Source organism: Rhinoraja longicauda, chromosome 16 (assembly GCF_053455715.1).
Source record: "Rhinoraja longicauda isolate Sanriku21f chromosome 16, sRhiLon1.1, whole genome shotgun sequence".
Classification (NCBI taxonomy): Eukaryota; Metazoa; Chordata; class Chondrichthyes; order Rajiformes; family Arhynchobatidae; genus Rhinoraja; species Rhinoraja longicauda.
In genome coordinates this window covers 11,466,927-11,480,178 of record NC_135968.1, presented here as the reverse complement: position 1 = coordinate 11,480,178, position 13,252 = coordinate 11,466,927, and the positions used below count along the sequence as shown (strand labels likewise).

Below are 13,252 nucleotides of genomic sequence, written 5' to 3'. Positions count from 1 at the left end.
CCTTCCCCCCCCCCCCCCATGCCGGGTCCTCCATTGTTCTCACCCCCTCCATCACGCCGCCCCCCCACGCCAGGTCCTTCATTGTCCATTGTTCTCCCCCCACCTCACCTCTCCCTCACGCCAGCCCTTCCCCCCCCCTCTCCCTCATGCCAGCCCTCCCCCCCCCCCCCCCCCCCCATGCCGGGTCCTCCATTGTCCATTGTTCTCACCCCCTCCCTCACATTCCTCCCCCCCCATGCCGGGTCCTCCATTGTCCATTGTTCTCACCCTCTCCCTCACATCCCCCCCCCCCCCCACGCCGGGTCCTCCATTGTCCATTTTCTCCCCCCCCTCACTTCTCCCTCACGCCAGCCCCCCCCCCCCCCACGCCGGGTCCTCCATTGTCCATTGTTCTCCCTCCTCGCCTCCCTCACAGTGGTCCCCCTCCCCCTACGCCGGGTCCTCCATTGTTCCTTTCTTCCCTCAGGAGTGGCGTCCTCACTCCTCATGGTCCATCCTTGTCCGTCCTTCCCTCGGCGCCCCCTTTGCCGCACCGACCTCCCCTCTGCCGCCGCCGGGTCCTCTCCGGGCGGAGTAAGTGGAAGGAATAAGCTTGGTGCTGGAATGACGTTTATTTCTTTGTTTAGTTTAGTTTTTTAGTTTAGAGATACAGCACGGAAACAGGCCCTTCGGCTCACCTGGTCCACGCCGACCAGCGATCCCCACATATTAACACTAACCTACACACATTAGTGACATTTTCTACACTTACCAAGAAAGTTTACCCACGTACCTGTACGTCTTTGGAGTGTAGGAGGAAACCGAAGATCTCGGGATTGAACCCGGGTCTCTGGCGCTGCAAGCGCTGTAAGGCAGCAACTCTATTGCTGCGCCACCGTGCCACCCTCATGTTTGGCACATTTAGGACCACTTGGCAGCCCTCGGTTGATAAATCTGTACCTCGTGCATTGATTTCATTGAGTGTAAATCACTGTTGTTATATTGGGCCATTATGCTGCATGATTGAAAAAATATCAGATATGTGAAAATATAACCAGTAGAGCTTTGCTGGGACCTCTGTTGTTCGTGATGTATGTACACGACTTGGATATAAGTACAGATGGGTTGTTTAGTAAGTTTGCAGGCAACACCAAGAGTGCTGGAGTTTTGATTTACTTCTGCCTTCGCAGTCGAACAATTGTCCCCTCACTTGGTGCATCCATTCCTCGCGCTCTTGAGCACCACCACAGTACACTGCGCGCTCTCCCCCTCTCACCACCCTGAACACCATCTGCCCTCGCTCAAACCGCCCATTGCATCGCCCCTCCATTTCAAACTCTATTCTACAGAGACCTCCCCTCAAATTCCACCCCTCCCACGCACCATTCCTATCCCCTTCTGTACACACCCCTCCTTCCACTGTACACCATGTGGAGTTGGCACGTTCTCCCTGTGATGCGTAGGTTTCCGCCAAGTGCTCCAGTTTCCTCCCACATCCCAAAGACATATGGGTTTGTAGGTTAATTAGATTAGTTTAGTTTAGTGATACAGCGCAGAAACAGGCCCTTCGGCCCACCGAGTCCCCGCTGAGCAGCGATCCCCGCATATTAACACTACCCTACACGCACTAGGGACAATTTACACTTGTACCGAACCAATTAACCTACAAACCTGCACGTCTTTGGTGTGTGGGAGGAAACCGAAGATCTCGGAGGAAACCCACGCGGTCACGGGGTGAACGTACAAACTCCACACAGAGAGCACCTTTAGTCGAGATCGAACTCTGGTCTCTGACGCTGCAAGCGCTGTAAGTGCAGCAACTCTACCACTGAGCCACCATAAAATTGCCCCTAGTTTGTCAGGAGTGGATGAGAAAGTGGGATAACATAGAACCAGTGTGGACGGGTTGATCGATGGTCAGCGTGGACTTAGTGGGCCAAGGGATCTGTTTCCTTGCTCTATCTCTAAACTGAACTGAATTCTAAACAACTCCTTTACCTCCTTGTGTACACAGTCCTCCCCTCCATTGTATATATCTTCCCATATGCCTCTTCACTTACACACCATCTGATTAGCACGGGCGTCAAAGGTTATGGGGAGACGGCAGGAGAATGGGGTTCGGAGGAAGAGATCGATCAGTCATGATTGAATGGCGGAGTAGACTCGGTTGGCCGAATGGCCTAATTCAACTCCTGTCACTTGTGATCTTATGATATCTACTCCATCCTTCTCCCATCTGAGCTCATGCCCTTGCCCCTGGACACCACCTCGTGGTATTGGCTTGTTATTGCCACATGAACCGAAGTTGCAGTCAAAAGCTTTCCTTTGCAAGCTGTACAGTCAGATCACATCATTCATGAGCACATCAGGTAGTGCAGGCGGGGAAAGGATTGTAGTGCTACGGCAGCCACAGAGAAAGTGCAGATAAAATCATGCAAGCCGTGCAAGGATGTGGATTTGAAGATTGGTAATTCGTCCCCAGCATGTGAGAGGCCTGTTCAAGATAACAGAGGGGAAGAAGAGGCTATTGATGAATCTGATAGTAAGTCCTTGCAAGCTTTTGTATCTTCTACCTGTTAGGAGAGAAGAGGAGAGAATGTGTGAATAGTCCTTGATTATGTTGGCTGCTTTCCTGGGGCAGTGTGAAGTGTTGATGGTGGGGAGGGGCTGGTTTGCATGAAAGACTGCATTTCTTTCAAAACTCGCTGTCGGGTTATTTTTTGTGCTCTTGGGTAGAGCACCCACCATTCCCAGTTGCGATGCATTCTGGTGGGATGCTTTCTATGGTGATCATAGACAATAGGTGCTGGAGTAGGACATTCGGCCCCTCGAGCCAGCACCACCATTCAATGTGATCATGGCCGATCATTCTCAATCAGTGCCCCGATCTGCACAATTGTGATGTAATTGCAGCCGCTTTTCCTCGGTCAAAGTCCTCAGCCTTCAGGAAGGCCGGCTCCGTCCTGGGGGTGGAGTTGGATTCACTGGAGGTGGTCTTGGAGGGGAGGATGCTCCTCGAACTGCGGAGCATCTTGGACAACACAGCTCACCCCCCTCCATGACACACCGGACAACCTGAGGAGCACCTTCAGCAACAGACTGGTTCCACCAAGATGCAGCACAGAACGCCACAGGAGATCCTTCTTCCCTGGGGCTTTCAAACTGTACAACTCCTCCCCCTTCTGTCGTGGGGTAGACTGACTCCCCTCCCCCCCCCCCCCCCCCCACCCCTCCCCAATCCTTTCCACTTGTCACTTTAATTTCATGTTTCATGTATCTTGTTGTGTTTTATGACTGTTGGCAGATCATTTTCCCTCCTGGGATAAATAAAGTTCTATCGTATCCAATCGTATTGTATTGCAAAGAGTCACTGATGATCGGATTCAGAACTTCAGTATGTTTTTGTTTGCTTAGGTATCCAAGCAGGAAAAACTGCTGATGAAGCCACTCTATGACAGATACCGAAGCATCCGGCAGCTCCTCTCACCTGTAGCCACAATCCCCACAATTGTAAGTAGATCACAAAGGCAAGGTAAACATAGAAACATAGAAAATAGGTGCAGGAGTAGGCCATTCGGCCCTTTGAGCCGGCACCGCCATTCAATATGATCGTGGCTGATCATCCAAAATCAGTACCCCTTTCCTGCTTTCTCCCCACATCCCTTGATTCCGTTAGCTCCAAGAGCTATATCTAACTCTCTCTTGAGTGGTACGGGTGTATAGTATGCTGAATGGAGCGATTTTCCTTGTTCTTTGCACTTGTGGTATTTATTGTGGTTCCTGACTCACAAGAAAGACTTCAATGCAAACAAAATGACATGTTAATTTTATTTCATGCTCCTAGTTTAGTTTAGTTTAAAGGTACAGCGCAGAAACAGGTCCTTCGGGCCAAGAGACCGACCGCACCGACCAGCGATTCCCGCACATTAACACTATCCTGCGCACACTAGGGACAATTTATACATTTATACCAAGCCAATTAACTTACAAACCTGTACATCTTTCTAGTGTGGGGGGGAAACCAAAGATTTCAGAGAAAACCCACGCAGGCCCCGGGGAGAACATACAAACTCCGTACAGACAAGCACCTGTAGTCAGGATCGAACCCAGGTCTCTGGCGCTGTAAGGCAGTAGCTCTGCCCCCACCCATCCCCCCCATGTTGTAATGTGTGATGAGTATAGGCCGAGCAAAAATGATAATAATTCAAAGAATGAGTCAGTAGCACAAACATTTGACTATAGAAGTAGGCAAAGAGATTTGGAACCAAATTCAACCCGAAAGTTAGGGGCTTGAATGATAAAAAAACATATTTGCCAATGGTGCGTGAAGGAAGGGCTAAAGTTGAAATTAAAATATAAAACATTTCTGTGGCAACACCCAAGTGTACGAAATTAATTAACATTGAGTTCTCAGAGGGTTGTTAGCTGCAGTGGGTTCCAAGGTTAGGGTGGGGGAGCCCATTTAGAGGAGAGAGCCATTTAAAAAATAAGAATAGTTCTTTTAAAAATGTCAGGCACTGCCTCAACCTGGAATTAATGTAGATCAGTGAGGACACAAATAAGATGGATCAATTTGGGGTGTTTTGGCATGCCTTTTGGAAGAAACGTTTAATAACCTATGGGGGAGAGCATTGGTCAATAAAAGTGAGTTTCTGCTAGAATGAGCTGGCTCTTGGGTGGAAACCAATTACACTATATAAGTGGAACAAGTACTACACCAGAGATAGACACAAAATGCTGGAATAACTCAGCAGGACAGGCAGCATCTCTGGAGAGAAGGAATGGGTGACGTTTCAGGTCGAGGCCCTTATTCTCTCCAGAGATGCTGCCTGTCCCGCTGAGTTACTCCAGCATTTTGTGTCTATCTTTGGTTTAAACCAGCATCTGCAGTTGCTTCATACACAAGTACTACACCAGGTCAGACTCATGTGCAGATGCAGCCTGGCCTGCTGAGTATTTCCGCCATTTTCTCTTTGTGGTTTAGATTTCCAGCATCTGCAGCATTTTCAATCAGTCTGAAAATGGTCTAAAAATGTCACCTATCCATGTTCTCCAAAGATGCTGCCTGACCCGGTGATTGTTTAAAAAGAGGTACAGCATAGAAACAGGCCCAACGGCCCAACGAGTCCGCACTGACCATAGATCACCCGTTCCATGTTATCCCCCTTTTATAGACAATAGACAATAGGTGCAGGAGGAGGCCATTCAGCCCTTCGAGCCAGCACCGCCATTCAATGCGATCATGGCTGATCACTCTCAATCAGTACCCCGTTCCTGCCTTCTCCCCATACCCCCTCACTCCGCTATCCTTAAGAGCTCTATCCAGCTCTCTCTTGAAAGCATCCAACGAACTGGCCTCCACTGCCTTCTGAGGCAGAGAATTCCACACCTTCACCACTCTCTGACTGAAAAAGTTCTTCCTCATCTCCGTTCTAAATGGCCTACCCCTTATTCTTAAACTGTGGCCCCTTGTTCTGGACTCCCCCAACATTGGGAACATGTTATCTGCCTCTAATGTGTCCAATCCCCTAATTATCTTATATGTTTCAATAAGATCCCCCCTCAACCTTCTAAATTCCAGTGTATACAAGCCCAATCGCTCCAGCCTTTCAACATACGACAATCCCGACATTCCGGGAATTAATCTAGTGAACCTACGCTGCACGCCCTCCATAGCAAGAATATCCTTCGTCAAATTTGGAGACCAAAACTGCACACAGTACTCCAGGTGCGGTCTCACCAGGGCCCGGTACAACTGTAGAAGGACCTCTTTGCTCCTATACTCAACTCCTCTTGTTACGAAGGCCAACATTCCATTGGCTTTCTTCACTGCCTGCTGTACCTGCATGCTTCCTTTCATTGACTGATGCACTAGGACACCCAGATCTCGTTGAACTCCCCCTCCTCCTAACTTGACACCATTCAGATAATAATCTGCCTTTCTATTCTTACTTCCAAAGTGAATAACCTCACACTTATCTACATTAAACTGCATCTGCCATGTATCCGCCCACTCACACAACCTGTCCAAGTCACCCTGCAGCCTTATTGCATCTTCCTCACAATTCACACTACCCCCCAACTTAGTATCATCTGCAAATTTGCTAATGGTACTTTTAATCCCTTCGTCTAAGTCATTAATGTATATCGTAAATAGCTGGGGTCCCAGCACCGAACCTTGCGGTACCCCACTGGTCACTGCCTGCCATTCCGAAAGGGACCCATTTATCCCCACTCTTTGCTTTCTGTCTGTCAACCAATTTTCTATCCATGTCAGTACCCTACCCCCAATACCGTGTGCCCTAATTTTGCCCACTAATCTCCTATGTGGGACCTTGTCGAAGGCTTTCTGAAAGTCGAGGTACACCACATCCACTGACTCTCCCTTGTCAATTTTCCTAGTTACATCCTCAAAAAATTCCAGTAGATTTGTCAAGCATGATTTCCTCTTCGTAAATCCATGCTGACCCGTTACTGCTATCCAAATGCTCAGCAATTTCGTCTTTTATAATTGACTCCAGCATCTTCCCCACCACTGATGTCAGACTAACTGGTCTATAATTACCCGTTTTCTCTCTCCCTCCTTTCTTAAAAAGTGGGATAACATTTGCTATCCTCCAATCCACAGGAACTGATCCTGAATCTATAGAACATTGAAAACTGATCTCCAATGCTTCCACTATTTCTAGAGCCACCTCCTTAAGTACTCTGGGATGCAGACCATCAGGCCCTGGGGATTTATCAGCCTTCAGTCCCATCAGTCTACCCAAAACCATTTCCTGCCTAATGTGGATTTCCTTCAGTTCCTCCATCACCCTAGGTTCTCCGGCCCCTAGAACATTTGGGAGATTGTGTGTATCTTCCTCAGTGAAGACAGATCCAAAGTAACGGTTTAACTCGTCTGCCATTTCTTTGTTCCCCATAATAAATTCCCCTGCTTCTGTCTTCAAGGGACCCACATTTGCCTTGACTATTTTTTTCCTCTTCACGTACCTAAAAAAACTTTTGCTATCCTCCTTTATATTATTGGCTAGTTTACCCTCGTACCTCATCTTTTCTCCCCGTATTGCCTTTTTAGTTAACTTTTGTTGCTCTTTAAAAGAGTCCCAATCCTCTGTCTTCCCACTCTTCTTTGCTATGTTATACTTCCTCTCCTTAATTTTTATGCTGTCCCTGACTTCCCTTGTCAGCCACAGGTGTCTCTTACTCCCCTTAGAGTCTTTCCACCTCTTTGGAATAAATTGATCCTGCAACCTCTGCATTATTCCCAGGAATACCTGCCATTGCTGTTCTACCGTCTTCCCTGCTAGGGCCTCCTTCCAGTCAATTTTGGCCAGCTCCTGCCTCATGCCCCTGTAATCCCCTTTGCTATACTGTAATACCGACACTTCCGATTTTCCCTTCTGCCTTTCCATTTGCAGAGTAAAACTTATCATGTTGTGATCACTGCCTCCTAATGGCTCTTTTACCTCTAGTCCCCTTATCAGATCAGGATCATTACACAACACTAAATCCAGAATTGCCTTCTCCCTGGTAGGCTCCAGTACAAGCTGTTCTAAGAATCCATCTCGAAGGCACTCTACAAACTCTCTTTCCTGGGGTCCATTTCGAACCTGATTTTCCCAGTCTACCTGCATGTTGAAATCTCCCATAACCACCGTAGCATTACATTTTTGACACGCCAATTTTATCTCCTGATTCAACTTGCACCCTATGTCGAGGCTACTATTTGGGGGCCTATAGATAACTCCCATTAGGGTCTTTTTACCCTTACAATTTCTCATTTCTATCCATACTGATTCAACATCTCCTGATTCTATGTCACCCCTTGCAAGGGAATGAATATCATTCCTTACCATCAGAGCAACCCCACCCCCTCTGCCCACCTGTCTGTCTTTTCTATACGTTGTGTACCCCTGAATATTCAGTTCACAGCCCTGGTCCTCTTGTAGCCATGTCTCAGTGATCCCTACAACATCATACTTGCCCATGACTAACTGAGCCTCAAGCTCATCCACTTTATTTTTTATACTACGCGCATTTAAGTACAACACTTTAACTTCTGTATTTACCTCCCCTCTCACATCGGTCACAATTGGCCCTGCCCTTAATTTCTTTTCCCCTCTAGAACTTCTGTTCCCATTCTTCCGAGAGTCTTTTGCAATATCTCCTGTATTCCCTTTTACCTCATCTTCATATTCACAATTTGTTAACCCCTCCCCCCCACTACTTAGTTTAAAGCCACAGGTGTCACACTAGCAAACCTGCCTGCCAGAATGTTTGTCCCCCTGCTGTTAAGATGCAACCCGTCCCTTTTGTACAAGTCACCCCTAGCCCAGAAGAGATCCCAGTGGTCCAGAAATCTAAATCCCTGCTCTCTGCACCAGTCCCTCAGCCATAAATTCATACCCTCTATCTCCTGGCCTCACCAGCACGAGGTACCGGTAGCAGTCCAGAGATAACCAACACACCAGGGGAAATTTATGGAAGCTAATTAACCTAGGAGACTACACGTCTTTGGAATGTAGACGGAAACCAGAGCACCCGGAGAAAACCCACACAGTCACGGGGAGAACGTACAAACTTCAATCAGGCGTGCAAGATCAGGACCGCATTCGGGTCTCTGGCGCTGTGAGGCAGCAGCTCTACTGCCCCCTAGCACTTTGTGTCTTAATCTGCAGGTTTTTACTGACTTCTCTAAAGTCAAACCCATCGCACCTGCAGGCCCCTGCAAAAACAGTGGCGGTTATCAGTAGTCGTTAAATATATGGCCCAGTCGATCTAAATAAAGGCCTTCATCATTGTTTAGTTTAGTTTAGTTTAGGTTAGAGATACAACGAGGGAACAGGCCCTTCGGCCCACCGAGTCCAGGCCGACAAGTGACACTAGCACCATCCTACACACTCGGGACGATTTACAATTTATACTGAAGCCAATAAATCTACAAACCTGTACGTCTTTGGAGTGTGGGAGGAAAGCGGAGATCCTGGAGAAAGCCAACGCGGTCACGGGGAGTTCGTACAGACTCTGTACAAACAGCATCCATAGTCAGGATCGAATCCGGGTCTCTGGCGCTGTAAGGCAGCAACTCCACTGCTACACCCATTGTGTTTTAAAGTGAAGTAGCCATTAACTATCATCCGTAGTGAGTGATTGCAGAATGTAATAAAGCTGAAAATCTGACTTCCGCAGGAAGAAGAAGGTTCAGACGAAGAAACCATCATGAAGGGATGTGAAATATCTTGCAGGCCAGCAGCCGACTTGCCGTTCCAAGAATTTGTAGACAATGGAGGTCATGGAGATGAAGACTGCGAACCAGGATTGATGCCCCTGGTTGAAAGGAAGGATGCAAGGCAACTCTCAACTTCACTGCCCAATTTACACGAAGCCTCCATGTGAGTTTGCCTACTTTTGAGCATTTTTCTTTGAATGATTCCATTCAAATTAAATTGCATGAGTTGATTAATGGTTTGTCAGGAATTTGATACTTGAATGACACACTTTTACAGTGGAGTTTGCATGATCCGTTGGAGGCTAACTGTTAGCAAACTGTTGACTTTCCTGTATGTGATTTCATTTATTCATGTTTTGTTCAGGAAATGTAAAATCAAGAATTGTTGGGGCAGGTGCAAGACATGATTTATAAATATGTTTCTATATTTTACGAGATGGTTAGCCCCAATAATGTGTTTTGTAAGTCAATCTAAAGTTATGTATTCTCATTAATCTGTAAATCTAGCTAATGTCCTATCTTTGAGAGTTGTGGTGATATAGCAAGAGACAATATATTTACCAGATACACTACATGTAGAATTTGGGGTGGCACAGTGGCTCAGCGGTAGAGTTGCTGCCTTACAGCACCAGAGACCCAGGTTCGATTCTGAACACAGGTGCTGTCTGTACGGAGTTTGTACGTTCTCCCCGTAACCGCGTGGGTTTTTTCTGCGTGCTCCAGTTTTCTCTCGTATTCCAATCTTTTCCCCTCTAGAACTTCTGTTCCCATTCTTCCGAGAGTCTTTTGCAATATCTCCTGTATTCCCTTTTACCTCATCTTCATATTCACAATTTGTTAACCCCTCCCCCCCACTACTTAGTCTAAAGCCACAGGTGTCACACTAGCAAACCTGCCTGCCAGAATGTTTGTCCCCCTGCTGTTAAGATGCAACCCGTCCCTTTTGTACAAGTCACCCCTAGCCCAGAAGAGATCCCAGTGGTCCAGAAATCTAAATCCCTGCTCTCTGCACCAGTCCCTCAGCCATAAATTCATACCCTCTATCTCTCTGTTCCTGGCCTCACCAGCACGAGGTACCGGTAGCAGTCCAGAGATAACCAACACACCAGGGGAAATTTATGGAAGCTAATTAACCTAGGAGACTACACGTCTTTGGAATGTAGACGGAAACCAGAGCACCCGGAGAAAACCCACACAGTCACGGGGAGAACGTACAAACTTCAGATGACCTGATCATTATCTTATTGATGTCTGTGGGACTTTGCTCCGCACAATTTGGCAGCTAATCCCGCTACTTTACAAAAGCGACTCCACAGTCAAAAAGGCCCAACAGAGGATGTACTTCCTGTGGCAACTGAGGAAACACAATCTGCCACAGGCAATGATGGTCCAATTCTATACTGCTATCATTGAGTCCGTCCTCACCTTCTCCATCATGGTCTGGTTTGGCTCAGCCACCAAGCACGACATCCGGAGGCTGCAACGGATCGTTCGCACAGCTGAGGTTGTTGGCTGCAACCTTCCCCCCCCCCATTGACGAACTGTACACTGCAAGGGCCAGGAAGCGAGTGGGCAAGATCATCTCCAACCCCTCTCACCCTGGCCACAAACTCTTTGAAGCACTTCCCTCTGGAAGGCGACTCCGGACTGTCAAAGCAGCCACAGCCGGACATAAAACATTTTTTTTCCACGAGTGATAGTTCTACTCAAAAACCAAAGTCTGTAGTCTCTCTTTTGCTCTGGTTTATTTTCACCCACATGTTTCGGCCGTAATGTTGTATCCTTATTGCTTTGATGTGTTTATGCTTTATTCTTAATTATTAACTGTATGTTTGTGTTGTCATTTGTGAGCGGAGCACCAAGGCACATTCCTTGTATATGCATACTTGGCCAATAAACTTATTCATATTCATATTCTTAGAAAACTGCTTTCTTGGCGGTAGACTACTGCCATATACTTAATGTCTGTTCATTGTTCGTACAGGCCTGAACTATTGGAATATCTTCGTGAAACTAGAGCAGAGAAAAAGAAACTCCGTAAAACACTCCGAGAGTTCGAAGATCAATTCTACAAACAAACAGGAAGGTAAATGAGACCAACTGTTAGATGCGCATGAGTATATTGCCTATAAATCATGTTCATTTAAACATTATCAGTGAAAGAAGCTGGGAATTATTCATTAATCAGAGGATGTGTTCATCAATTTTATTTTAAAATGCAAACCATAAACTTTAGATTTTGAGAGACACAGTGCAGAACCAGACCCTTCAGCCCACCGAGTCAATAGACAATAGGTACAGGAGGAGGCCATTCGGCCCTTCGGGCCAGCACCGCCATTCAATGTGATCATGGCTGATCATTCTCAATCAGTACCCCGTTCCTGCCTTCTCCCCATACCGCGCAGACCAGAGATCGCCCAATACACTAGCACTATCCTGCACTCCAGTGACAATTTACAATTTACAGAAGCCAATTGACCTGTGCCTCTTTCGAGTGTGGGAGGAAACTGGAGCACCCGGAGGAAACCCACGTGGTCACAGGTGCTTTAAGGCAACAACTCTACCGCTGCACCAGTGTGCTGCTCCTTCCACCATTGTGAAACCTGAAAACCTGAAATGATTTTTAGTATTACAATTAGTAATTAAAATGTAAATAGCTGTTTCCTTGAGATGCAAATGCTTCATACATAGCAAATTGTGCCTCACACGCATACACCATGTCACTCGGCTTACATCGATTATTGCATCCAGAAAATGAGGCATTCCTTATATTTTTGAGATACACTTCTATTACTACATTTGTAAAGCAGAGATAGATAGATTATTGATTACCATGGATGTCAGGGGTTATGGAGAGAAGGCAGGAGAATGGAATTAGGAGATAGATCAGCCATGATTCAATGGCAGAGTGGACTTGATCGGCCGAAAGACCTAATTCCACTCACTTATTCTGCATATCACTTATGAACTTACATTCACATTATTGCCATGGAGATATTCTTAACAATTCCTTTTGGGCCATTGTCTTCAAACACCAAATGAAGTAACTTCACTAATCCCCATTCGCTCCTACTGTACCCCAGTCCATCCATAAAAATGGCCGCTACAGAACCCCTTTGTCATTGATCTACAACATTTGCTATTTCTCTTTGGCTTCCTTTCAGTATTTGTGCCTGTCACATCTCTTCAACCACACTTGCCTTCCACTGCATACCCACCCTACCTCCCCACCTAGGTTGGCAGGACCAGCAAATATCTAAAACTAATTCTGAAGCCAGACAAAGCTGGAAGCAAAAGATTTAACCCCACATTGAGGCACTTCCATTTAATTGCCCACAAACTATGAAGTGAATAAGATAAAATGGACGGACAAGATGGGAATGGATGAATCAATTGCTTGAAATTAATATGGAACAAGACAATTGCACTAGGCGCTAACTGCTAAATGCAAATCCGGAAAAACAAAATATTTTCATAAAAGCTTTTGGGAATGTTTTAAAGTTTGTTCCTGTTTCAAAGGTGGATAAGTAAAATTTGCATAAGGACAGCACGGTGGTGCAGCGGTAGTGTTGCTGCCTTACAGCGCCAGACAATCGGGTACGATCAAGACCACGGGTGCTGGCTGTACGGAGTTTGTATGTTCCCCGTGAACTGCGTGGGTTTTCTCCGGGAGCTCTAGTTTCCTCCCACACCCCAAAGACGTACAGGTTGAAAGGTTAATTGGCTTGGTAAAATTGTAAGATTGTCCTCCGCATGTGTAGGATCGTGTTAATGTGCGGGAATCGCTGGTCGGTGCGGTCTCGGTGGAACGAAGGGTCTGTTTCCGCGCTGTGTCTCTAAACTAAACTAAACTAAACTACGAATGGTAGAACCGACAGTGTACTTTTTATTGTGTTTTCCTTTGCTCCTGTGATGCTGGATAATCGGTCCGTTTGATTCCAAACAAAATGGCACATTCTCTTTGCCTTGACTTATTTGCCTGATGGCAGAACTGCGAGCCGTCCCTGGGGAAGATTGCAAATTCACACTCACATACTCGGT

General features: G+C 46.6%; 1 protein-coding gene across 3 annotated transcripts in view; it reads left to right on the top strand.

The window, feature by feature from the left end:
• The window catches only part of fam13c (family with sequence similarity 13 member C), a 48,002-nt gene that overhangs the window by 31,729 nt on the left and 3,021 nt on the right, over nt 1–13,252 (top strand). For all 3 annotated transcript variants that reach the window (XM_078413198.1, XM_078413197.1, XM_078413196.1), the window contains 3 exons: nt 3,394–3,489; nt 9,172–9,374; nt 11,196–11,297. In XM_078413198.1, the coding sequence (XP_078269324.1) occupies nt 3,394–3,489; nt 9,172–9,374; nt 11,196–11,297 (401 nt within the window). The remainder of the gene's footprint in view (nt 1–3,393; nt 3,490–9,171; nt 9,375–11,195; nt 11,298–13,252) is intronic.